The 27,695-nt window shown below is 40.2% G+C and overlaps 1 protein-coding gene across 1 annotated transcript in view; it reads right to left on the reverse strand.

Moving 5' to 3' along the window:
• SYNE2 (spectrin repeat containing nuclear envelope protein 2) overlaps positions 1-27,695 on the reverse strand; it is a 172,662-nt gene that overhangs the window by 98,916 nt on the left and 46,051 nt on the right. The window contains exons 34-54 of the mRNA XM_026088618.1: positions 26,677-26,877; positions 25,520-25,685; positions 24,614-24,726; positions 23,674-23,876; positions 23,178-23,297; positions 22,787-23,075; positions 21,947-22,116; positions 19,767-20,079; positions 18,852-19,016; positions 17,572-17,922; positions 16,898-17,032; positions 16,023-16,174; positions 14,512-14,674; positions 11,635-11,790; positions 10,993-11,243; positions 7,639-9,745; positions 5,741-6,063; positions 4,623-4,767; positions 3,667-3,882; positions 3,015-3,280; positions 2,275-2,431 (exon numbers count right to left, since the gene is read on the reverse strand). Of these exons, the coding sequence (XP_025944403.1) occupies positions 2,275-2,431; positions 3,015-3,280; positions 3,667-3,882; positions 4,623-4,767; positions 5,741-6,063; positions 7,639-9,745; positions 10,993-11,243; positions 11,635-11,790; positions 14,512-14,674; positions 16,023-16,174; positions 16,898-17,032; positions 17,572-17,922; positions 18,852-19,016; positions 19,767-20,079; positions 21,947-22,116; positions 22,787-23,075; positions 23,178-23,297; positions 23,674-23,876; positions 24,614-24,726; positions 25,520-25,685; positions 26,677-26,877 (6,162 nt within the window). The remainder of the gene's footprint in view (positions 1-2,274; positions 2,432-3,014; positions 3,281-3,666; positions 3,883-4,622; positions 4,768-5,740; positions 6,064-7,638; positions 9,746-10,992; positions 11,244-11,634; positions 11,791-14,511; positions 14,675-16,022; positions 16,175-16,897; positions 17,033-17,571; positions 17,923-18,851; positions 19,017-19,766; positions 20,080-21,946; positions 22,117-22,786; positions 23,076-23,177; positions 23,298-23,673; positions 23,877-24,613; positions 24,727-25,519; positions 25,686-26,676; positions 26,878-27,695) is intronic.

Below are 27,695 nucleotides of genomic sequence, written 5' to 3' on the forward strand. Positions count from 1 at the left end.
TAGGTTTTATGGGATAAAAGAAACTTGAACAACTGTCTGCAGCCTGTGGCCTAGAAACCAAATCTGATCCAAGTCCTCTCGCAGCAAGAATGAAGAAACTCATTTGTTTTGAAGGCTTTCTAGAGTTTCAAATTGGAAACTTTGGTTTGTTTGTTTTATGGTTCCTCTCTCCGATGCTCAGCTGTTTGAGAAACTCAAATGTTAGTCAAGGTATTGCGGAAAGTGATCTAAAGCTCCTGCCAGGCAACAAAAGGCATGAAAATTAACATCCTTTTCTTTTAAAATCAGGAGTAATAGTAATCCTGTAATTCTCAATCTTCACTTGGGAATCTTTTCTCTCAGAAAAATAATTATATTTGCACAGAATAAATATGTAAAACTCTGAAATAGATTTATTTCCTGTCATCCAATAGCAACTAGGTCCAATATGAGAAAAAAAGAGGAAAAAAACCCCAACAACCCAAACCATGAAACAGTCGCATGCCTAAATCCACCATAGGGAAGCTTCTTCTTGTCAAATGGCCCAATTAAGACTGTGTCAACATTTATGGGAGTTTACAGATTCCCTGACTTGCATGTGAAAGACTCAGTTGCAACGCCAGCCTCCAGAACAAAGCAACCTCTGCATCTGTGTATAAACGCATGCTCACATTTCACGGATTATTTAGCTGGAAAGCAGTTGTGCATCAAAACTGTTCCATGCTTCTCCTAGGGGACTAGATGGTATCACCTTCCCATTTGCAACGTCATCTCTTGGTGACTTCAAATTTCACCCACTGTCTTACCTCAATTTGCCATCGGGAAGTGCAAAAGTTAGGTATTTTCATTCGATAAATGCAATTTATTGCTCCAAATATAACGCTACAGATTTTACAGAAACCAGATTTTCTTTGGAAGGACAGATGTAATTGCCCTGCAGATTGTGGCTTACTGGTATTTGTGTTAAGTAAAATTGGATAAATTTTCAATTATTTCAGTTGATTCTTTTCAAAAGGAACTTGCATGCTGTGACATACTGCTACTTAGTCACATAAATGAAATGACAAACAAATCATCTGAGAGGATTGCTGCTGATATTTGCTTACGCTGATTGCTGTCAGCAACAGGACCTCTAAACTCACCCTTGGGTCTATTCCCCATCTTTCGTTTGACCAGAGAAGCACAGTTTGGATGGGAGGAAGAAGAGCAGGCACCAAGCACTTGCACTGGTAGCATTTCCTCCTGGATATAAAGAACTCACTAAAATAGCAGCCCAATTTCGACATAATTCCAGAGGGAAAACCAGCCCTTTCAGACAAATCCGCAATGTTTCATGACAGTAATGCTGGCTAACAGCTCTCAAGAACTTCCTAAATATGTAGTTAGCAATTCTCTCTAGTGCTAACTCTTACAAAAATGCTTATCTCTGCCACCACGTTCTTTGGCTTCTGTACTTTTCAACGTCCTCAGCCCTTTGCCAGCTTCCAGCATACACCTTCTAACGAGAGTACGTGATGGGGACCCCCTACTATTTTTTGTACAAGACTCAGCACAGTGGTGTCCAAATTCTTAATAGGCCTTAGCAGGCTAGAGTAAATAAATGACAAAGTTCTATAGTTAAAAGAATAAATCAATTAAATAAAATTTAAATTTAAATCAAGATTAAAAATTTAAAATAATAATATAAATCTAATACCATTAAATAGAAACTAATATAATTAAAATACTAAACAAACAAACACATATTCAGGAGCTGTTAGGAATAATAACATTTCATAAAGTCAGGGATACAGAGAAGGATAGCAAAAACATCCTGAAACAATAGAGAGGTGTTAAAAGTGGATTGGGTTGGTGCAAGTTTAAGGCTGCAGAGCCTGCGGTCTGGATCACAAATTGATTTCCAAAAAAGATTTACCACATTAAACCACTGATGTGGAAGACCAAATACAGACCATCTGAAGCTGCCCTGGCTAGGTATGCAGAGGGGGAAGGTGCGTGGGGGTGTATTAAGCAGTCCTTCCTAAAAAGCATGCAACTGGCTGTGACGCTTTGTGATCTGAAAAATTTTATGTGGCTGCAAACTGGCCCACACAGAGTGAGGTGGACTCAAACCCAGGACATGGCAGGGCCAAGCATATCCTGCTGCCCAACACACCAGTCTCTTCCTCTTTCAGTCAATATGTATATGGATAGACACATATTTTGCCGCTAATTTTATTTGGAGCAAGTTCAAGGCCCAGTGTAAAAGAAAATACACTCAGAAAGACCCCATACAGTAACAAAGCCTCTACCAACCTCCAGCTGTCCTGCCTTTTTGGTAGCATCTTGTGATAACAAAGATGCAGCGTTCTGTAACGAATTTTTCACGGCACTTATTTCTTCATTGATCTTGCCCCTCTCTTGAATCTCAGATTGTACAGAATCCTTATGGTCCTGAGCCTTTTCATACAACCTATAAAAGATTTCCAGGGGGAACGCATTAATTGTAAGACTCTACACTGATTAGAAGTAATCAAAGAAAATGTTAATATTTTAAATATACATCCAGAACCACATTTGCCTGTATTTTGATATTATTTTCTGTAAATAAATCTCTGCATTTCTGTCCTTTACTGCCTCAGTTTCTTCAAAAGTGAGTCTTCAGATATTGTTAAATAAGAACCGTTTAGTAAGCTAAATCAGATAGCATTTATATTTAACTAATCAAGCCAAAAATGGAATCTCATTTAAATTCGCAAAAGCTTGGGATCTCCACAATTCACCATCATCCCTTCCAATTCCTTCCAAATTCGAACAAAAATTGCAGCCCACACAGGACATGGCCAGGCTCAGGTTCTCCCTAAGTAGTATCTCCTGTTGCCCATGCTGGAGCCAGTGGACAGGTTAGATGGAACAACGGTGTGACCCAGCAAGGGTCGATCATTAACTTTGCAAGTCTGTTACATCTTTCAAATGTTCTTCAAAACCCAGTAAAATGCTGAGCTTATAAGTAGTCCTACTTCATGGCTTTCAGAGTGAAATTTCCCGCCACTTACTTTTCACAGCGGTCTTGCATTGCCTTTATCTCATGCAAGGTGGGAAGGGCAGCTTCTACCTCAGTATTTTCAGGTATATTCAGGATGTTTCTTATTCGGTGAAGAAGTAAGAGTAAGAGGAGCTGCTGCCGGTTGATGTTCTCTTCAAATGAGTTCACAGAATCTAGCAATTCTACCAGTTCCTCTCTGCTGGCTTTTTCTTTCTCTTTAAGGCTTTCTGGCTGTTCTTCCTGGAGCTTATCGAGAATTATTGTTTCTCGTTCCAGCTAAGTAAACAGCATGTTGAAGTATGAGATAAAGTGTTTTTTATTCCATCACCTTAAATTACATTATTCATTTACTCACACACATGACCAATACTGGGAAACGTAGCCAGAGAGCTTGAACCTCTGAAGGGTGCCCAAACCTTTGATTTTGCTCTAACAAAGCACATCACCACACACAGAGTCATGCTGGGTTCAAAGAATTTATACTATAAACGTCTCCACCATTTTTGACTCAAAATTCAAGACTGGCTGGAGCTAGCTGGCCGATCAGTGGGTGGGAAATGATGTTCTGCACTCATCTCAGCAGTTCACGCAGCTTTTTATCAGCTGAGGGTCACAGGCCCATCACATTTCTTGAAACTTGCACTGTTCGCTGAACAACTCACCTCCTCATTGATAAATTTCCATTCCTGCTTTAGTTCTTCGCAGTTAATCTCCAGGCCTTTAGCAGCCTCAAGCAAACCCAGCCACTTTTCCCAGAGCGTTGTTACAATCCTGCCCAGTGCCTGGTCACTTCCCTTGCACAATCTGGTCAGCTCTCTTGAGACCTGCCTCAGCTTCACAAGATCATCTTCAACTGAGTCAATGCTGGAGACTAAAATCTTAAAGGAGAAATAAATAAACAAGCAAATAAATAAAGCAAGACAATCTATTAGAAATGTTAATGAAGCATTCAGTGACATGATTAGGATCCTCCATTAAAACAGCAATCGCACCATTGAGCTGATTAAATATATTTCTCATGAGGCAATTCTATATTGGCTAAGATTGCAGAGAAAACGGAGTAAGTAAAACAGCCAAAACAAACAGAGGAACAGCATGCACAAACAACTAGATTGCTTTTACTTCTTTCTGGTTATTTGGAAGGGAAAAGAAACCAGCAGGAGTCACAGACATATAATACAAAGAGTCTGTAATATGATGAGTACTACAAGAAGGATAGAAAAAAGCTTCATTATAGCAGGCATAGGTTGAGGAGGCAGCAAGATTGTCTTGGGTGGGGAAGTAAGAAATTCTGATTCTCCCATCTCAGGGAAAACAGCAAGGTTATAAATGTGATCGGCCCTGGTCCTGCAAAGAAGCAGTGAGGGATCTGGACATAAATGCAGTACTATCTTAATCACAGACAGCGTTTGCTTTCCACATCAAAAAGACATATTCATTTTACATGGCCTATCATAATCCTGAATATTTACGTGTATTTAAATAAATTCTGTGTTCTTATACATATGTAGACGCAGGATAAAGAACTTCACTTCTTTCTGCTCTGATATCATATGCTGATGAGTATAGCTGCATCATTGTTTTGCATGTGTTTTGAAAGTACTTCAGAGCCTTTTACCTTGCTTTCTTCTAAATGTTCCAAAGCTTCCTTGTAAGACATTGGGATTTGGGACAAAGACTGTGTAAGCACCTTTTTCAGTTTGTTAAGATCATCACACACCTTATCTTTGATTTTTGTGTAGCTTTTGTGTTTTTCGAAATACCTGTAGGAAACAATTAACAGATCAATTAAAATTTGTTGTGGTTGCTCCTCTCTCGAACCATAATGCTGACTAGAATTAAAAAAAAGTCTTCTGAACTAGTAGTTGTTACTAATTATTTTACAAGTTGTCTTAAAATAGCATTTATTATACATTTCAGTTTCAATATCTGAGATATATTACAGATTCAGGTATAAAATGCCCCAGAGGTAATGAAATACAGGTATGTATATTCATACATAAGCCATGGAGTTGCTGAAAGAATTATATGTCTTGATCCTAATACCTACGTCTCTATTCTCCTCAGACATGCCCCAAAATGAGCTCCCAGTTTGTAGCAGACACTCTATTTGTCCCTACAATGTGTGATCTGTATGACCGAAAATTATTATTTCAATACCTTATCGCCTCTTCTCTATTACCAAGTTCTTTATAGTCATCCAGTTCTTTCTGTATAAAAACAGATTTTAAGGTTATGCTCAACATAACCAGAAGCACTAGATGACCAGCAAGTAATTTAAAAGTCCTTTATCCCCAAACTTCTTTTGTACATGTATCTGAAGGCGCTTCAAATCTCTTCTGTGCATATATCTGAAGGAAAAGGGCTATGGCCTGTGTCCTGTTTTGTCTCGATTTTCTTGAGCCAGGGAAGACATACATTAGAGCCGCACCAGCACTAAACTAAAGATTGTGGAAATGTGCTGTCTTCTTATTCTGGCCTCATATCACACTCAGTCCAGCACCATATGTATTTTCTGGAATATGCTAAAACCGAGTGCATTGTGAATTATTAGGAATATGCTTATTGTCTGGTAATTTTCCTTTCATTACAATACACCTAGGGACAACAGAGCGCTGCTTACAGTTCTTTCTATTAAATTACCAGGTTATATCAGAGCAGAAGCAAGACTGCGTTTATTACCAGTCACTTTCCTCATAGTAAGGAACACGATCTAGGGAGATCTCTTAAACCTACCTCTGCTCATCACCTTCCTTTCGCTGAGCCTTCTTCTTTAGTGTCAAATTTTTATTGACTAGTTCTCTTAAGGTATTTTCCAGATGCATTTTATCTTCTGGTTTCACTAGCTTTTTCAGCTTGGAGTACAGGTTTTCTATGTCAGCCTTTGCAGAGTCAAACTCTTCTTGTCTCCATCGTGGGATTTGATGGGCCTCTTCTAAATCACCAGGCTCTGCTGTGGCAGAGCAAATTCCAGCTTCATAGTCACTGAGGAGTTCGACAGCTCTCTGAACAGTCTTGGTATAAAGCTCACCAGTCTTATGGGCCTCACTCAGCGCACTCTGGAAGCAGTAAAAAAAGACAGAAGGAACAATGAGGAAAGACTGCTGTGCACCTCTGGGTTGCCAGATGGCCTTCTCAGAATTTGACACGCGATTATCTTTGAGACCAATGCTCTCAGAAGTCACCGGAGAAGGTGAGGAAGCGTGGCGAAGGCACTCCCCTGCCTGGGCAGCCACAGAGCCATGCTATAACCTATGGGCTGATTGCCCTGAGCTGTAGGGACAGTGGGTACGAGGGAATTGCCTCTATTGAAAAAGTCCAGAGAGAAGGATGGCAGGGAAAAGCAGATGGTGAAAACTGAATTCCAGAATAGAGAGGACCTGAGAGCCATAGGATCCCTTATGGACATGGCAGGATACCTCCCGTTCAGATAAGGAAAGCCTGTATTTTGACACTCTAATGAGCTCCAGAGGGTATATTCCAACTACGACTTGCCTGCTGCTTCTTGCTATACCCTCTTCCTGTATGTATTTATACACAGAATGATGTATGACTTTGCCAGCTCCTGGGATTCCCACACAGCAGAGAAATCCTGGCATGGTGCTTCACACGCCATACCTGAGCAGTGCAGATGAAGCACAGCAAAACAGAAATTCTGGCAGCAGGACCATCAGTCCATCAGGGGACACTGAGTCCATCACCCTGCTACTACAGCCACTACTTCATATTTCCTCATTCATATCCATTGATTACTTGAGCACAGTCAGGGACAGCTCCAGATCCTCTCTGCTCTGAAGGTTACCACTCTTCTGGTTTCCAACCTAAATTTATTCATACACCGTTTCTCCTTGTATCAACACTGCCCTTTAGAATAACCAGGTGATTTCTATCTATTACGTTTACCTCCAGCCTAGTTACATTTCTCAGCTAGACTTCCCCCATACCCTCGCTTTACCAGGCTGAGCAAACTAAGCTTTGTTAGCAGCCCTTGCAAGATATGCCCTCTACTTCCCCCAACCCTCTAACAGCACTTGTTCCAGGTTGAATGGATCTTTCTTGACAAGGGCACCAAGAATTGGTTCACTGCTCCAACGAGGCCTTTTCAATGCCTTGTGTACTTGTGTTAAAGCCTTGGATCCCAGCCGTCTCCTCTGCTCACCTCCCCGAGGCCCCATCACATTGCTTCAACCTGCTGTTCTTCACCCTCCTTGAACATTCCCAAATGATAAGATCTCTGTTTAGAGTAGAAACATGGAACTTCTGTTTTTTTCACATCAGTGTCGTTACTGAAAATGTTAAGTCCCAAGAACCATACAGGGTGACCTGCTTCCAACCTCTCCTCAAGCCAATATTTCAACACAACCTTTTCTCTCCTCTTTAACTTTCTCTTCCGGTGCTAATCCCCCCTGCTTGATTATAATCAAACTGAATACAATAAATTTCTTTGCATCTTTAGTTTCTTATCACGATTCCAGTCATACCCATCAATGCAGAGAAGATGTTCGTCCAATTCAGTTATTAGACTAAACAGAGGATGTAAGTCATGAAAATATAAACACTACACTCATGGACGCTTAACCCAAATTTTGGGGAAAGACATATGGTTATACTTTGCTTTTATTAAATATACTTACAACACGGGCTGCAATGTCTGTCTTCAGTTGTATTTCATGATCTTTCAGTGTTTCTAATTTTGTTTCTATACCAGCAGCAAGAGATTTTTCTCCTTTTTTTTCCCTATCTTTTTCCATTACGCATTTAATAGCAGAAAACACTGCTGGCACCATATTTTGGATTGCTTCCCATCGCACCTTTTCATACTGTATCATCTTCATGTCTACCAGAAGTGGCTTCTGGAGCTCTAATTGAATATGCTTTATTGTGTGGAATATATGTTCTGCTTCACTCTGGATATCTTCCTTCTTCACGCACTGGAGACCAGAGACCATGTTTTGGAGAAACTGATTCAGTCCCTCAATATCTTTTTCCAGGCTCTTTATTTCTTGCATCTTAGATTCTTTGAATGGTGTATCAAATACCTCATTTTTGTTTATTTGATTTGCTACCTCCTGGGTTAAGTTCGTGATTTGTTGAATTGTCTGAAGCAGAATCTGTGCACAGATGAGATTCTCAGCAGGAGAAGAGCTAGAGCTATCATTTAGTATGTTAGTTTCTCTTCTTGTATTGGATGTCATAGTCTGGATTTCATTTACCAGTGCTTGAAGCTTATCACATTCCCTAACAACATTTTCAAAGTGCATTATCTTCCCTTCAATTTTATTTTTAATTTTAAAAAATTGAGTTTGCAACTCATCAAGCTGCAGTGAGTCCCAATTTAGACCTATGCATTCAAATATTTCTTTATACTTCATTGTTTGTAGCAAATTAGACTGAAAAGCTAATACTTTTTCTTTAAGCGCTTTGCATTTATCCTTAGCTTCCTGCTTGACACCTAATAATTCATCTTCCAGGTTCATTTCATCACACTGTAGATCATTAAGATCTCGCTGCAATGAAGTTATTCTTTCAGAGAATTCTCCGTGAACAGCTATCTTTTTTTCCACCTCATGACATTTATTCTGAATTTGCCTCTGTGTTTTCCTTGCTCTATTCTTCAAACTTCGTAACTGGTCAGTCAGAAATAATTGTTCAGATAAGCTCAGTTCGCCAGCTGTAGCCTGGCTCTCTTTACAATGGGACGAGACGAGCCCTTCTATTTCCTGCGTTTCCTTTAAAATTTCCTTTAAAATGGCTTGCTGATGGCTTAATTCTGACCATGTGCTGGTTGGGTTCACGTCAGGCCTGGCAAGTGTCTCAGCGTTTCGCAGCTGACTGTGAACTTTTTCTACTTCTGCAATAAGCTTTTGCCTCTCCTCCAGCTGGAGCTCTAACTGCTGTAATCTTTGAGCTGATTTTAAAACAAGAGCCTTGTATGAATTCTGCAATGCTTGTAGAAGGAAGGTCATATCAGTGACCTCCTCTGGCTTTAAGTTGGGACCGATATGCTGAAGCTCGTCATCCAGTGATACAATCACAGGCTCTCTGCCTAGGACTTCCGTCCTCATCTGCTGACAATTTCTGATCTGTGATTTAACATCACTGGGGAAAAGTGCTGCTTTCTGATCAAGGAAGGACAGTGAATCTTTGACCCATGAAATATTCTCTTTCAGCCTCCTTGTCATTTTGTTTTTCTTGAGAATGGGACTAGGAAGCTGAACATCCTCTTGAGGGGTTTGTTGCTCTGATAATGCTTCCAATTTGCTCTGCAAATCATGTATGGAATTTTCCAAAGTTATCTTTTCTTGATCACTCCATATTCTTTTCATCTGCAGTTCAATCCTTCTTTTTAAAAGAAAAAGACCATGCTTAATGTCTTGTAGCTCTGTGGTCCAAAGTACAGGGTATCTGGCTTTTCCTCCAGCTGAGGAACTTAACTCTCCTTGTAAATACTGCTCTTGTATCAGTCTCTGAATATCCTGTGCTTTATTCATAAGCAGGTTAAACTCACTGATTTCTGCCATAACTTGATCATGTTTCTTTTGTACTGCTTGTTCCATGTGTTGCCACCATTGCTCCAGTTGCCTCATTTGGCTTTCTGTTAACACTTTATCCATGCACGTTAAATGCTGAGATAAATTTTCCTGCTGAGTTTTCAGCTGGTTCAAAACATCTCTTTCTCTGTGTAATGACCCTATACATGTTTTAATTTTCTCCAGGAGAACTGTGTTGTTCATAGGACCCCTGCCAAAAATATTAACAGGGTTTTAAAAAAGATCTAAAACACGGACTAGACACATTTTTAGAACAGAATTGCACCAATCAGAAAATGATTTCACTCACTTGATTCACTTAATCACATGTATCTCTTAATGTTCTGTCACCACTTTTTTATACAACCATTGCAGTATGGCTATTCCTTGCTTATCTGTGTAACATTATTTCTAGATATCTCTGCAGAAAAAGATACTTTCTAATTTATATTGTCTAAAATAGCAGTAGACACTAATATAACGTGTTATTTTCTAGGAGATTGTAGCATATCTTTAAAGTTATAACAAATAAATATTAAAAAATCAACAATAATGTTAAATCAGTTTTAAGTGAACTAACAACATTTTACAGCAATGTTTGATTTAAAAGGAAGATAAAACTTAATTACAAGAATAACTTCAAAAATTCCCATTCATTCAGGATGAATGAGGAGGAGTTTATCAACTTGTCTTGCACTCCCAGGGTATTTGAAATACCCATATAAAATACATGCAACAGCTAGATTTTTATTCAATTCATTTCAATTGTTTTGCTGTAAATTAACAATTGTATAAATCATTTTAAAGGTTTTCAAACTAATGTGATTCACTGTTATGACTGATAGATTAGCTCCACATTGGAAGGCTAATCTATAAAAGGTACTAAATATTTCATGTGCATTGGTTACCTTTGGATCGGTACTGCAGACTTATTTATTGCTACAGAATGCAGCATTAAATAAGGTGAATTTTCAGAGTAATGAGACTTTTCACTTGGCAACAAATAAGAATTAATGAGTCCTTGAAAAAAATCCAGTGCCACACTTTCCTAGTTTATTCATCTTGAAAAAAAATTAACACTTTACATCTGCCATATTTTTGAAAAAATATTTTAATATGGCATTTATATAATTTTTGTAGCACAGTACCCATCTCCTTGGTTTGCCTAAAAAATAAAATGAATAGGTGTTGCTAGAGGGTAGCACAGAACCACCGGTAACACTTCTGTTTAAGGATGCCGAAGTGCCTTCAATGCAGTGTTAGCACCAACTTACAAACCTATTTGTGTTCTCCGGTTACCTAACTTTATTGAGATGGATTGTCATAATGTCATATTCCTATCTCAACATCATTGAAGTTTGGCAGGAAAAATTCAGTCTAGGTTAGCTACATCCGTAACATTAATTTAAGGCCCATATTTGTTCTGCAATGTTAACAGAAAACCTCCACTATACTTACGTTTTTATGTTATCTTTTTCTGTTGACAAATTTTTCATTGACGATTGAGCAGCAGAAAGCTTTTTCTGGTACTCATTAACTAAACAGTACTGTTGTTGCTTCACTGCCTTAACAGTATCTAGCTCCTGAAGCAGCCTGTCCCAGCAGGGCACCGCAGGCTCTGCTCTGCTCGCTCCTGTTGCGCTGGGGAATGCCTCTTGACTCAGACACAAAGATTTTGCTTTCCACATTTCCAGTTCTGCGTGTAAATTCTACAATCAAACCCACCACAGAAAGAGGATTACAAGAGAATCTTAACCACTTTTGGCTTCATCACCAAGTATGGCTAAATGCAGCTACATCTACAAACTTGCTTGCGCCGTCACATATGAACGAACACACACGTTTGTGCACATCAGGGAAGCGCATGTGCAGGCACAGGTGTATGTACTATTGCACTTCAGAAAAGAAGTATGAAACACAATATGGACATATTTGCATTAAAGCACAGTGTTTGCAGATTACCTGTTACACAAACTGCCTAATCACACAGTCAAACCTCAGACAAGACTGCATGCAACAATTTTGTTCTGCCTGAGCGAATTGTACTTCTGTGAGTGTATCACTACATTAATAGTGAGGAATGCTTTGCCATTTCCATACCTCCAGCTCTTTCAGTTGTTCATTTATGAGCACGATATCCAGTTCAGCCACTTCATTTTTCAGCTCATTAACCTTTTGTTCCTCCTCAAAATATTCAGTGTTTACATGTACTCTGGGAAATAGTTCCTTCTGAGCAATCACGTCGGTGTCTGGATCCTACAATGCAACACAGGATTGTTATTCCTGAAGGATTCCTAAAACCACAAGTTTTCTGACTGCGACATTTCCCCTTTGCTTCATATGTTTAAGCTATGCCTAAATCCTGCGGTGGCTTCCCCCACAACCTCTGTGTGTCCACCACGACTTCCAGGCCCAACCCTCGGACATGACCGCCCATCTCTGCAGACACCCTGGCCGCTTGCCAGCACAGCACAGGCAGCGGTGAAACCTCTGCCCATCACTGCAAGTTTAAAAGTTTGACATCTCCACTTTCAAATAACGTCCTCCTGCACCCACATCTGGCATTGCTCACTCACATTCACGGGTCTATCCTATCTTCTCTTCCTCCACACATACACACATCCTTTCTCCTCACACCCACATCCCTGCTGTTCAGCCACTGCCTCGATATCCCGCTGTTTCCTTCGCGGGACCACCTCTCTCTTTGGCTGCTCTTCATGGGGCTACTCATGCACGAAGCAGCTTTTCTGCAAGGCGAAGCCACGGCTGTTCCCACTGCGAGCGCCACCCGAGCCCAGCGTTAAGCTGGCTGGCGTTGGGAACCACGTCTCCAGCAGAGCGGGGACGAAGAGAGAGCTCAGACAGCGAAGGGTGTTCTTTGGCGCCAGCCCCTTCCTGGCCATCGCTTCGCGCTGTGACAGAAGGACATGCCACATGGGTATGGTCAGGTCCAACAGCCTGTTGGCTGAGCTGTGGTCACTGCCCGAGCAGATGCTCATAGCAGACCCATTTCAGATGTAAAACATATTCATCTAAACCACCTTCAGCTATTGTGGACAGCAATGTAAATAAAACGTCGCAGACTCCTCTGGATCACACAACAGTGCCTTATAAATCTCTCTGTGTGTCCCATTTCTCAAGTACCTGTCAACCTCTGGCATAAACTGTGATCTGCTCCACCTACAGACTAGATGTGGGTGCATACAGATGGGACTGCCATGTGAGCTTCTCCATGGTACCGACATATAAAACGAGCAATGATAAAAAATTCTTCCTTGAAAAGCTTACTGCATTGCTATTTTAAACACTGTTTTCCTAGGAAACGGCCAGCTATCCACGGAGCTATATCACTTCCATGCTGTGTCACTGTCCTCTGACTCTCTGTGGGTCATGAGCTACCCAGACTAGCATGCACCTGCTTCCAGTGGTGGAAAACATGTAGCACAGGGTAGACATTACTGGAAAAGAATAATTCTAATTATTTGAAATCTTCTGGTTACTTTCAGTCTGAACTGAAGGGGTCCACTCATGAAATAGTCAATCAGAGAACTTTTCCGTTTCTCTGTGTACACATCTATACAAGATTCAGACATGAGATTTCATCTTAAGAGACTTTGGAGGGCCACAGAACTGAAGTAAACAGAAAAACTCAGCTAGCTATCACAGAGTGAGAAGGAAAACCACTTTACCAGACTGAAACATAAGCACATCAGAATGCAAAGAAAAGTAAGTGGCTGGACAGTATGAGAGCACAGGATTGCTGTGTACTTGTTCTGCCTGTCTGTATGATGTTGCCCTGACGTACACCATGGCACTGCCCCACAGACAGCTTCTGTCTCCCCACACAGTAGTTCCAATGTTTCCACTAGTTTCCCAGCTTGAGCCATCAGATAGGTGGAGAGGGAGGAAAAGATGAGAAGGGAAAAGAACAGGGGCTGCTGACCAGCTGTTGTCCCACGGCTCCCCTGCCACCCCTTCCCCGCAGAGGCCAGCRGGAAACGGCCAATCTCACCTTCCTTCCGAAAAACAGACCTGCGCTCMCAGGGTAAGGCAAATACTGGGGTTTTATCCAAACGTGGACTCTGGCTTCAAGACAGGCTATAGSCCACAGTCTAAATCTTTTTTCTTATGCAGACATGCATGCCTTCCTCAGSAAATCGGCAGAGCCTATTGCCCTCCCCTTCGGCAAGGTCCAAAGGGGCTGCACGCAAACACTGCCGTTCTACAAAGCACATTTCAAAGTGAAAAGCAGTCAATTTGTTGGGGTCTGCAGTTAGAGAGGAAGTGTAAGTCCCAGGTAAGACCTGCCAATGGACAGGTCTTACAGGTTTGCCTACAGATTTATCTGTTAGGAAGAAAGCATTAGACCTGCCTCCATCTTGAACATAAGGATTGCTTACTGAGGATTGGTGCTGATAAACCACTGCAGACTGGAAAGTTCAGGAAGGCCATTAGTGATTTAAMACCTTTACTTTAAAGAAGAATAGATTTAGTAATGTTATCTAGTAATATACTTCATTTTTCATTCAGCTTGAATTCAAACTCCTTTTTCTATGTTATTTCATTTATTTTCTCATGATGGATCACCCTTGGATTTCAGTTTCCTGAAATGCCTTCCCTATCATGGAGGAGACTATCACAGCTAACCACAGTAACATGGAAAGAAGTTACWTCGATTAACAGAATTTAAAGGGAAACTCTAGATATTATAAAATAAAGATCAATTATGGTGTCTTTGAAAACCAATATTGCTCTTTTGAACAGATTTACTGAAAAATATTGTGTGGCTGGCACTTTGGATAAAGTTCAAAACTACTGTGGACATAAAGCAGTGCTATACAAAATGCGCTTGACTTTGATGTGGGAATAATTGCCATGTCTTTTATAACAGAACTTCAGCTGAAGCTGTAGGCTGCCATGTAACAAAAATTCAGTGATTCTGACAAACACAACTTGAAATACCAGAATGTGGGTTACCTCACGTACAGAAACTGGGCGTTTGGATTCCAGACCATCCTTCTCCACTGCTAYGGATTTCAGCACTTGACTCTTCTGGCACACCTTTTGTTGAGCCTGCTGCACATCTTCTCTACAGGATTGATTCTTGACATCATTAGGTTTCTCCTTTTGGTGTAAAGGAAATAAAAGAAACAAGTAACCAAAAAGCCCTAATCAAACATGCTGAGTAGTAATTGCAGTGCTTCAGATGACAAAGGTATGAAACCTACAATTATAGGTAAATGAGGAGGACCAAAACTACATCTCATAAACTTATCATGGGAAAGGTTATGGCAAAGGAAACCATATAGAAGAAGCAGTGTTGTAATTTTGTTATAAATTTTTAGAAAAATTGCAGATTGCAAATGTTCTTCCTCTGACCATATTTCATGTTACCAACTCTACACTTTACATGTTTCATTATTCTAAGTGCRGGCTTCTTTGAACTCTGTATCCCTGGATACTCATAGTCTTGAATACATTTTAGAAAAGGTTTAGCTTCTTCCTGAGGCTCCAATTTCTTACTTGCAGTGTAGACAGAGAGTCTGCGGCAAGAAACCCTGTCGACTACCAGRCGAGATATTCCCCTGGGCATCTCTGGGATTTGCTGTATATACATGCTGAAGCATTTGCTGAATTATTTAACTATAAGTTCTGCTTGAGTTTGTTTACCATCTAGGGACAGATGAAAAAAACCAGCCACCTACACAAAATAAGGAATGACAAATACAGCATGCCCACAGGGGAGAGTACAGTGTTTGGGACATGTCTAAGCTGAGCTAGTACCTGAGCTAGTGACTGCAAGTCAGCTAGGACATGTATTGAAAGTGGCCCACCTGCAACCTGAAATGAGCTAATTCACTCTGATTCTCAGCAAGTTCACAAGTCCACACTGCGCTCCATCTTGTCACTCGTAACACTGCTTTCATTCTCAGTTAGTTTGCTAAAACTGAAGATCTGAGAAGAGTCTGGTTGTCTTCTCTGTAACACCCCTTCAGGGAGGGGGTGACGGCAACTAGATGCCCCATTATCCTTTTCTTCTCCAAAGACAACCTAGCTCTTCTCAGCCTCTCCTCATACGTCATGCGCTCCAGCCTCTAACCATCTGGTTTGTCAAAATCCCTCTTGTACCAGGGGGCACAAAACAGGACACAGCATTTCAAATGCAGCCTCATGCGTGCAGGGTAAATAAGTATGTAAATAAGACATGTAAATAAGTGAAAGAGTTACAAGCAAAATAACAGTGTTCAAGCAAAATGGTAAAAGGRCATCACAGTACAGCCAAGTGACTTGGGATGCAATGTCCTCAGCAAATCACTTTGTAGCAGCCCACAGTAATGAAATAATTCCATCCATAGTAATTTTAAGTGTACAGGAAAGGATTCAGAGAGTTAAACACATACTAAAAATACAATTGCAACTAAACTGTATACATATATCCTCAACTTCAATCAGTCTGTATAATCTCTTGTCCAATTACCTCCACCAGACTTGTTTCCTTTCTTGTTTCATCACCTTCAGTACCAACAACATCCTGCTGCCATTTCCATTCTGCTTCACCACCTTTAATCACATTGTCCAGAAGGTCCTCTTGGACCCCATTGAGGTTGTCCATGCCTTGGCTTTCTTTTTCAGCCTCCTCCTGATTTGAAAAATACAAGATGTTTACAACCAGGAAAAGTCAAAGTACAAAACCCAGCTTACTAAGGAACTCTCGCTCCACAAGCTGTCTACTGCTCCTTCAGATCAGCTTAATGAATGCAGAAAAAGGTTGAGATACCTCAGACCCAGAGTCTCTTGTGACCACCTGCTCAGATCAGCTTGCAAGATCAGGCCTTAATCACTACAGTTCCAGGACAAGCCAGACAGGAGCAAGTGTTCACATGATTTTGATGCTGTCAAAGCAGTTTCTTCTTAGACACATTTAGCAACCCTAACTATTGATCTTTCTCCTTTTCCAGAAACCTCTGCATGGATGGTTTCCATCTGGTATTTTGATAGCCTTCTCTCCCCCATAGTGTTATCCCGTGATGGTGAGATCCACGAGGGAGTCCTCCAAATCATGCCCTCAGCTTCGCACACATGAAGTCTTCCCCACCCCGACAGCATGAATGTCCTGATGTCCCCCCAAAGAGCAGCCATTCCAGATTAGTAACCTCTCTTTACCTACTTTGTTTCTGGGGTTGGCTCACATAATTTATCCTTCCTTTCTTCAGGCTGAACAACAAGGAAAATATGTCTCTGTAGGACTTAACGAATTTTTAGGGAATTGCATGTTCATTTCTAGCAAACACACACGCGCGCGCGCACACACACACACACACACACACACATTGATGTGTGTTAGAATATATTTGTCAGATACCTGAACAGTCTGTCCCTCTCTGTCCTCGCTTTGACAGATAACCTGAAAGGGGCTGTCTGGCAATATGCTGCTTTCCTCCAAAAGTGGATCATTTTGCTTCTCCTTCTCTGGCACATTCCCATTTACATCTTGACCCTAAAAGAAATGATAAAAAAAAGAAAAAATGATTGTGTGACTGTGAACCTTCTATTTTAATAAATAAATAAATATCTGGAGGGAAAAACCCAGAATTTATGGAAACAAACAGCAAAAATATTGTGCTGCAGTCCTAAATAGGTCTTACTGGTTTAAGAGAAGCTCTCAAAGTTATAAAACAACAGCAAAACAAAAACCTAGAGTTCTTTGGCAGAGGTCTATCTGCAATTTTCACATCTATACCTCTTCTCCCTTTGTGCCGTGACCTAGGATACGTATTCTGCTTACGTGCAAGCGAAAGTTATATGCAGGCTGAGTCTGAATTGAAAGTTGCAGTTCTGAATAGACAGTACTGACTTGTTACAGACTTGTTAAAACAACTTCAGGGAGTTCTTCTCCATTTAATTTACACATGTACAATTTACAGAAGGCTTAATTTCGATGAAAATGAAAAGGATGCAATATACAAAAGGCATTTGAAAGACAGCTGCCTCTTTAATCAGTCTTTCACTGTTGCTACTGTCAACGAGTATACTCACATTATGCATTTCCAAGCATTCCTTTAACTCTGCTGCTTTGGGGCTCTCTTCTACAGCAGTATGGATAGCAGAAGTGACCTGCATCTCTCTCTCTGTATCTGCCTTGTCTTCCACCTGTATTTCATCAGCAGACACATCTTTTAATTCAAGGGCTTCACTGAGAATATTTTCATCATTTTGCTTGACATTTTCAAGTCTTTTTTCCAGACTCCTATGTTCACTCTGAAGTGTTTCAATCTCATCCTTAATAAACTTCTGTCCTGGTGAAGAGGTGTTTTGCTTAACAGTTTCTGCTAAAACCAAAATCTTCTTTAATGTGTCTTCACATCGACTAAGAGGTGCTTGTTGTTCCTTTAAACACGAAGAAAACATTTTATTGAAAAGGAAAAGTATCTTCACTCAATATACTTAATGCTAAGATCGAAAGTCAATCGCTAAATCATAAATATTTGTTCTGAACAGCAAACTGTGCTGAAAAGTTCATGCACATCTATTTGCTGCAGAAAGTCAAATACTATCCCAGTATTTTAGAGCCATGTATTTTTATGAACAGAGAACAGTTGAACATATGCGTTAAGACAGTAATAAAATAATCAGATAGTATGCTGTGAGGTGCACGGTGCTCTTTTCAAGGTTTTAACAGGTAAAACCCTCTCCTATTCCTCCTCTTTTTTCACTTGTTAAAGGTATAGCTACTTCTGGAGCAAGGGGAATTGCAGCGTTTTAGATCTGAGTTACAATGTCAGCTTTCAGTAGCTCCCTGTGCTCACAGCAATGAGACTATTCTCAGTTTTGCCAATGTGCAGAAGAAAATCTGCTTGCGTTAAGAATTTCTTACGAAGTATATCTTATGAATACTTATAAAGAAGAATATCTACTTATCTACACATCTTAATGCTGAACTTGGCTCACAGACATTTTCCTAAGCTTTCTGAACTCTGGTTAAATTAAAGACACTAACTAACCCCAAATTTGAAGATTTCTTTCCTCATTATTCCCAAAGGGGAAAAAAAATACCCAAATTCAGGAAGCCTGTGTGCTAGGACTTGGACAATTCTGCTTTCAGTTAGGTTAACAGCAAAGGTCCGCTGACTTCATTAAGAGCACTTTCACCCCCACAATTTCTTTAATAAAAGGATTATCACATATACCTTACATTTTAGAAGAATTTCTTATTTCCTAGTTTGACACAATTACCTCTTTTTTTTTAGATACAATGCCCTCTACAAGCCCCCAAGGCATGGATCCACTTTCTCCATCATGCAAAATCTGCAACGTACCTGTGATTTCAACTGGTTTTGCTCAGCTGATGGTTGTTCCGTTGCTGGACCTCCATAATCAGCAAACTTCTCAGAGACAGTTTTTAGCTCCGTGCTCAAGCCTTTTACCATATCCTGAAACTGCTGGTGCTCTTGAACATGACTTTCCAATGTCTGGACTATATTCTAGAAACCAAGGAGTTTCTTGGGTTAGTCCACCATTAACTCACAGAAAATATAACCCATCCACAGTCTGTCATGGCTTTTCCAGGACCACAGTGGCACAAAACAATTGCTTATTTCCCATAAAATATCCAGCTAACCACACCTGTACAGGAAAAACCTTCCTCTCTTCCCCGCACATAATTGACTACACCATGAATGAGTCACCACTAGTAGCAGGATGCAGAGGAGTTTGCATTCCATGAGAATATGCTTATAAAGGGAGGTTTTCTTTCCAGAATGGGCGAGAGATTGGAGGCAGAACGCCCTGTACGTTGCAAAGGCACTCTGCTGACCTAAACTGGATGGAACCAATAACAAACAACATCCAGGCAAGCCACTCATCCTTCCAAAAGGAGAAAAAGACTCCTGTGGCTTGGAGATTATAGCAGCAAATGCTTCATGCTATGTAGCTATATAAATCTGTATATATAGATGTGAATTTTTTTTTCACACCTACCTTGGTCTCATTTATTTACATATTTATTCCTCTGCAAAATGCAAGGCAGTGAAGCGTATGAGCTTCTGGTGCTCTTTTCCCACAGTAAGACAGAGAGAGGAATTACCTGCCCTTTCACAGAATAATTTTCACCACTCCCAGTTTTACCCATAAACTTGCCAGCTGAATGAGACTACAGGCAAACAGTGAGAACTATAATCAAACAGGGCATTTTACACCAATAATCTCATGAAGAAAAAGAGTGAGGTTCCAACCTGTAGCTGGCTGATCAGATTTTCATGTTGGTGCTTTAATTCCAACCATGACTTCTCTGTGAAGCAGGGATCCACAGTGTGACCCTGTAGGTGATCTTCTTGGCTTTTCAATTCATTAAAAAGGGAATTTAAGTCTTCTGCCTTCTGCAGGAGTTGGGCATAATTTGTCAACTGAGCTTGTTTCTCCTGCAAACCAGGCTGGARGGCAAAACCTAACTCTTGTTGCTGTTTCTTCAGTTCAGTTATAGCCAGTCTCAGGTCTTCTTTGCTTTGCTCATATTGCTCCCTGTCGAGCTGAAGTTGCTCTTGAGGGCTAAAAAAAAAATACTTACTGCTATTAATAGAATTAAAAACTTTTGCATTAATTACCTAGAAAATGTCAAACTGTGAACAAGCCAACCATTATCAGAATGAACTCAAACATACTGAAGACTTTTCTTGAGGCTGAAAATTACTGATCAGCTTTAGGCTGGAATTTTTGAACTTAGTGCTGCTGAACTGGATTTAAATGCAGGACAAGTTACACCACCGTCTAGATATGCTTTAAATCCTAACCTATAAACCCATAGTTTCTAGCATCTGAGATACGATACTCCTGCACTGTGTTTTTCTGCTTTTTATTGCAGCAGATGTTCTGTTTTAAAGCTACATCATGACTACAAATCTGCTTCCCTTAAGAACTTCTGATGACAGTTTTGTGAAAGGGAATGCACTATAGAAGATATATATAATATTGGTTGAGACTGTAGGGAAAAAACAAAACAAAACAAAATGTTTTAGAGATACTGACAACAGAAACAGCATATGCAATATGGGTCATGTTAGCACAATTCGGTGCCTGTTTTGCTGACCTTGGCATTGGATTTTGATTTGTTTGCTTTATAAACATGCACACTGATGCACTGCAGGTGGACAGGTTGCATCTCTACACCAGAAACATGCAGCTATAATCAGTGAATCAAAAGGCTGTTAATGAACAGCCGTATGTTCACGCTTAGTGGTGAAGCTGATAATTTTGTAGACAGAACTTAAATGCCAAAATTTGAAAATATGATCCCACACAAACAAATGCAAATAAATAGAGTCTGGTTATAATTCTGTGAAGTATGGCTGGATACGCGAAGACAGAAGTGTTTTGTGTTTTGGTTTTTCTCCCCCTCGAGATTCAAATTTTTTGGCACCTAACAAATAAAGCATAGCCTTCTCACATACGTCAAGTACTCTTGCTTCAAGTTCCCTATTTCAGCTTCGCAATGCTGCCGTTAGTGTGCTGCATCTGCTGTTCCCAGGCCTGATCCTGCAAGCTGCCTGAGCAGCTCTTCAGACGTGCTTAGCCCCTCATCTCCTGTCTTCGACACAGTGCAGAGAGAGCGCTCTGCGCTTTGCTACGCTGGGTCCAGCATAGCCAGCGTTCCCTCTTTCTGACCGCCGCTTGCATTACTTGCATGGAGTGCTCAGTTATACGAGAAGGCAGCTGAATAGTCTCAAAGTACTTATTTTTAATAATTCATTCCCTGACCAATTAAGAAAAAGTATATAGTGGGCCTGCTCTAGCTTTCACTGATCTCAACAGCAAATTTCCCAGTGATTTCACTGAAAGTCGGTTCAAGGACGTTACAGCAGACAGCTATCTCGAAAGTGTCTGCATCTGCAAAATCAGAGATCTAGTTTATATTTACACAACAAGCCTGGAATCAGCTGACGTGTTTTAAGGGACCAGATTTGGCTCTCAGTCCCACTGTGGCCCCAGTGGCACAGCTCGGAGTGCCAACAAATGCCCGGAGTGGCAGCGAGGCAGCTTGAGGAGCACAGCGAGGGTTAGATCAGTGCCTTCTCGCTGCACAGTCTAATCAAACAAGGAGCAATGGATATCCTTTTTTTTTTTTTTTCCAAGAATGGCAAAGCTGCTTCATATCGCAAAGGGAATTTAAGCCGAGCAGGGATAACCCCATCCGCGGTCCTGCCATCCCCCCTTACATCTCCTGGTTACTCCCCACAAGACCTTTGAGGCCAAACTGCAACCTGCCCCTCCACAACCGTGCAGAAATGCAAGTGCTTTTGTCGGTGTCTTGCTTTGTCCACAAAGTACACAAATTCCATGCAACAGGTACAGAAAGAAGAGAGGAAAGTCAGTACAGCAACAAGAGACCCACAGTGCCTCTTAGCAAACTCCATATTACCTTATATATTCTGTGGCTGACTGAAGGGCATTTTCCCACTGATTTTGGAGTTCAGAAATAGTCTGCTCAACATCTGGCTTCTCAATTTTCTCATTTCTCATTAAAGTTTCTCCTAGAGCTACCATGTTCTGTATTTTCKCCTCTCCTCCGTCTTTGAGAGCTGTGATTTCCTGTATTAAACAAGAAAGCAGAAGCAGTAAGTATTCACCTATGTTTGGTTACGGAATAAAAGGTATTACCAATGAAATCCTTCATTCTTTGTATACTGCTCTTCAAGAAAAAACAATCCCTCTCCCAATATGCTATATGACCAATGTATAAACAGACTGATCATCTAGTTATAGAACGTTTGGGATAATGTAGCTGAGATTTATTAATTATTCTCTACRTAATAAAAGAAAACCAATATTGTTCTCACTCAATAAAAAAAAAATGCTCCAAAACTTAGGGAGAGATATTTGTCACAATACCACCCCTTCTAGGGAAAGAAATATGGAAATCCCAGCGGTCTCATTTCTGGCTGCTCTGTTAGGAGGTCTCATAAGCCCTCTCCACCTCTGGCGTAGTTCATGATGGGAAGGTGGATGCTCACCAGAGCCCTTCCCTGAGCTGTGGGTTCAGTACTGGTCCACTCAGAAGTGCAGCAGAGAATCTTCTCTTATGTGCTTAATTAACCATGCAAAAAATCCAAAAGCCCCAAGAAACAACCCCCTTCAAACAAGCCACAAAACCAGAGTCAACCAGCTGTGACAGTGTCTTTTACGATGGACTCACTCACCAAGCATTCCCCTGATCTTAGCCTGACTGTCAAGCTCAAGAGTAATATGTGTAACACAATACCTTTATCTGATTAATCCTTTCTTCTGATGGCAACTCACTTTCCTGTGAATTCAGGTTACTAACAGCCTCCTCGAGCATTTTGATCCAGGAAGAAACATCCTGGGCAAGTTCTTCAAAATTTTGTCCTTCCACTAGATGTCTTTGAGTATCTCCTGCCATTTCCCTTGCATGTGTCATCAGTGTCTGATATCTACTAATAAGATTAGTGGCTTCAGAAACAGTTTCATCTTCTGTCAACCCAGTCTCCCTCAAGGAATCTGCTAGCTGAGCCATGGAGTCAAACGATTCTCTGAAAAACGCAACAAATGAATCAAACATCTATCTACTATAACAACATGGAAAAAAATCCTTTACAAGCCATTTCTTAGACACAACCCAAAGGCAACAATACCTCTGCATTAATAATGTTTGACAGAAGTTTTCAAGTTTTGTCTCATCTTTTTGAACCTCTTGCAGTTTTTCTTCCTGAGAGGCGAGCCATTCCTCCAAGCCGGTGCTGCTTTCTTTAAGGCTAAAGAAACAATAAGCACAGATGCATTTCAAAATGAGAGGCTTTACATGAGCAAAACTTGCTGACAACTGTATTTTGCTGCAAAAGTAATATAAATATCATGGGCCCAAACAAGCAAAATATTTAACCATAAGCCTAATTTTAAGTATCTTGGAACATGTCACTGAAGCTGTTCAAAAGCACATGCTCCAATACAGCACGGAGCCTGCTATGAAGAAAAAGACACATTAAGCATAGAACAAATCACTCACTATCCCTTATTAAAAGATCATCTTTATTAAAAGGAGGGTTGTTTGTCCTTCAGTATGGCTGTTCAATAATGAATCATCTTTTATCACCTATGTTTAAAATGTCAGAAACGACATTAGTTCCCTACCTACTGAGCTGTTGGAGAGAAACACCGAGATCCTTTTCCCGTTTCTGACATTTGGAGATCAGTCTTTGCAGTTCTGCTTCTTGATCTCTCACACGGCTGTTAAGGTGGTTAATGCTTGCTTTGGGCAAGTAATGCTTCACTTTATTCAATAAAGTTTTAACCTCTTGGATATCTCTGTCTTTGCCTTCAGAAGTTAGGAAGTGCTGAATAAAAGCATAAACACAAAATGCATTTGTCAAATTTGCTGTTGTATAGTAGAGATTTACTTTACAAGAGTTTCTTGATCTGTTATCTCCATCAACATTTGCTAAAGTAATTTGTGTTCTTGTCAAGAAATATATGTTAATTCACAATTCACTGAAACACATTTATTCCACTTGAAATGGAAAAGTCGTTGTTTGTAAAATAAGGAGAAAGTGAAGAAAACAACAGATTTTCTTTTCTACAGCACAAATACAACAGAATAGTTCAAATCTAGCATAGACATCATTATGCCTTCTGCTGCTGCTAAATGAGAATTGATTCTTGCAGACATTGTGGCTTTTCTATCTCTTTTCTGTGGATTCTGCCTGACTTAGAGTGAAAATCTGGCCATAACAAAGTGAATGTAAATTTTTTCAAGTCCCATGGGGGGATCAGAATTTCATTTTACCCTCCTCATCTTTGACTTTCTGCATCTTTGCACACTGAAGTTTCATGGACTTTCACTAAGTACCATCTGCTCTGACCCTGCACAACTATGTCTTGAACTTGAACATTGATATCCAATTTTAACAAAGTTTTATTTTCATTCCATTTATTGTTGTAATGTTTTATGTTACATGAAATAGTCTTTAAGCCTCCAAGTAGAAGAACTCACTTGCAAGAATAGTCTCCTGGGTAAAAAAACATAACTTCAAGAAGAATCAACGTTAGGAGTGAGAACATTCTAATATTTTACCTTCAGCCTCTGCAATTTTTCTTCCAGCATCTGTTTTGTTTCTGAGGGGTCAAAGCAGTCCTTCAAAGACAGCTGAGTGCTGCTGAACCAGTCATTAAAATTCTTGCACTGACCTGCAAAAAGATACATTCCAATTTTCTTCATTAATTGTATTCTGCAAAAGAAAATTCCTATTTAACATGAAGATTTCAGATAACTCATAATTACATTCTCAGATAACTCGTAATTACATTCATCAGTGCTACTGTCAGATTTGCTTTTCACTCCACACAATGTGACAGAAAATGCCGCAATTCATACTTTATTTTTCACCCAACATTTATTGACAATAAACATAGCTGTTCACTGGGGAAGGATGCAATGCAAGAGGAATCTGCTATACTTAGCAGCTTTGGTAAACAAGACCTGGGATAGCCTTTTATCAACTTTTCTCATTTCCACACAAACAAATACTACTGAAGATCTATTTCAAGATGAGATTACCTTTGGGCCTAATTCTACACTGGCATAATCCTGTGTCTGCATAAGGCGAAGAGTAATTAATGATGCTACCCACACCCATAGCTAAGATTATATAAAAAACGATTGGAAAAAATTATGCTTGCTTTCTGTATTTTTAAAAGAAATGTTCTGATATTTGTTTCTAAATGATGCTTTATACTTCAGTCAGCTATTTTTTCAGATGTAAAAATAAGAAACAAATACTTTCATTTGGATCAAGTGATTTGTTGGAATCAAGCAACATTTTTTTCCAAATCTTTACCTTGTTGAGAACCCTGAAGCAGTTTGGCAAAAATTTTGTTTAAGACATTGAACCAAAAATAAATTGATTTCATAACCTTAAGGCAATGAAGATGCTCTATACAAAACTATAAAAAAACATAAATGTGAAATGTGTTTGCTTACGATTCAAAACACCAATAAAGTGATCTTGAAAAACATGTTTCTTCTTATTAAATAAATCAGTGACACATTTAAGCTGCTTATTTAATTCATCCACATCAGGACAGTCTGTCTCTTCTTGGAGTAACGTCACATGGTGTTTTTGCTGCAGAATTTTCTGATGTATTTCCTAAAGTTAAAAAAGACGTGTTAAAAAGAAAAATTTGAAATGCAAGCAGTTTACTGGACAGAACTGCTTCAGCACAAATTATAGAGTTTTGCAAAGCAGTTTAGTCCTACTTAAGTATCAAAATAATTTCTTAAAGTGCATTAATAATGCAATTAATAGGCAGAAATAAGCACTAAACTCTCCTTGAGCAGTGCGCATACATCTTTATACATACATATTCACACATATATTCGCTCATGTGTATTTTGGCATCACCCACAATAGATATGTGAAAGGGCACCACAATAAATATGTTCCACACTATATAATATCTAGCATCTAAAATGAATTTTTGACTGCATTAGCTGCCATATGCACTATTCCATCTCTGAATGTCTTCCTCTACATGTCAAATCCTGCTGGATTGAAAGATAATTTGGGGGGAGCTGGGAGAATTAACTGAAAGCTATTTCTTTCTTCCATTACATGGAATTTCACTACCCAAACCTCAGCGGCCGGACACCCAGAATGTGCATCATCAACTCATTGCTCAACAGGAGGTTTAAATYTTGACAGCCTTGAACCTCCAAACCACAAAGCAGCTCTTTCTTCACCTCCGTCCCTGGGGCAAAGCAGATGAAGAACTGGCTTAAATCACTTACGGGGAGCTCCCCTTTCAGACGGGGGGCAAAGACAACTATATCACCCAATCTTGGAAAAGATGCAACCCAGTATCCCACTACTGCTTCAGCATATCTTGGGTGGCATGCTGTTCTCGTGCCTACCACTAACCGTTTCCAACAGCTGCAAGACTTAACTCACTACATCTAATAACATCCAGAGAAAACAGGCTTTTCTTTCATGTTTCTGGCAACTTTAGGAAATATTCAAGCCAAGCTCTTCATTTGTGCTGTTCTAATAGTTTACAGCTTATAGAGGAGAAACACATATGAAGACATGCCCAGGAGAGAAAAATTAACCAAATTATAAAAGATATGCAATTTGTGGCTACCTCTAATTTAGTGAAGATCTCTAATGTGTCAGAAGGAGATAAAGCTTTTAAAAGTGATTCGGTCATCCCAATCTGTGTCTTGGCCAGATCAAGGTCTCCTTTTAGCTCTGCTGTATTCACACCGAGTCCACTGGTCCCCCGCTTCGTTGATAAGAGCTCTTTTATTAGCTCCATTTTATGCACAACAGATGATCTGATGACCTTAAAATTGGAAATAAGAATGTGTAAGAAATTCTATTGGATTGATTTCCTAGAATATTGCAGAATTACATGACAGCTATAAAAAGCAATGAAATGATCTGAAGCCCAGATGCTTCAATCACAGCTTTTTCCAGTTTCTTCCCCTCCACTCTGCAAATTGAAAAATAATAACAATAGTATTCAAGCCCTACTTTTCTGAGGAAGAATAATCTCAGTCCTTCTTTATGATGGATGCATTTACTAGCGCTGCTTTACTGACCAATTTATTTGTCAGTCTACTCCAGTGTCTACTCTCACCTGGACGAAGGCCTTATATGCCTTTTCGCTACCAGAAGAAAGGGGGTGCCAGGCCTTTTCTGCAACATTCCCCACACTGACTCCAAAAACCCGGCAAGGGGAACAGAGAGGCAGGGAGCTGTGGCTTGAGACTGGTCACTAGGGAGCAGCAGGTCCTTGACCTTATCCTTAAGTCTTCTGCAGAGACAGCAACTCAATGGGGTTGTGCTCACATGTTGAAAGACCACCTGGGGGGCTGAGGGCATCTGGGCTCCCTTGGGGCGCAGTGTGCACAGCACAGGGTCACCCAGTCCTTGCCTAAACTCTTTGGATCACTTTACCCAGTGAAACTCCTCTGAGTTCACTGCCTTCTGGGGATAAACACATGAATGGCCAAAGTGGGTCAAGCTCAAGGTCCATCTGACCGTGACTGGGAGCAGATCACTGGGGAACTGGTATAAGATCAAGGCAGGTGCATGAGGTCTCAAACAGGGAGAAGGATTTACTCTTGATGGGTGAAGTAAATATAAAAAGATGAAGAT

The sequence above is a fragment of the Apteryx rowi genome, unplaced genomic scaffold (genome assembly GCF_003343035.1).
Source record: "Apteryx rowi isolate R43461 unplaced genomic scaffold, aptRow1 scaffold_78, whole genome shotgun sequence".
In the NCBI taxonomy this organism is placed as follows: domain Eukaryota; kingdom Metazoa; phylum Chordata; class Aves; order Apterygiformes; family Apterygidae; genus Apteryx; species Apteryx rowi.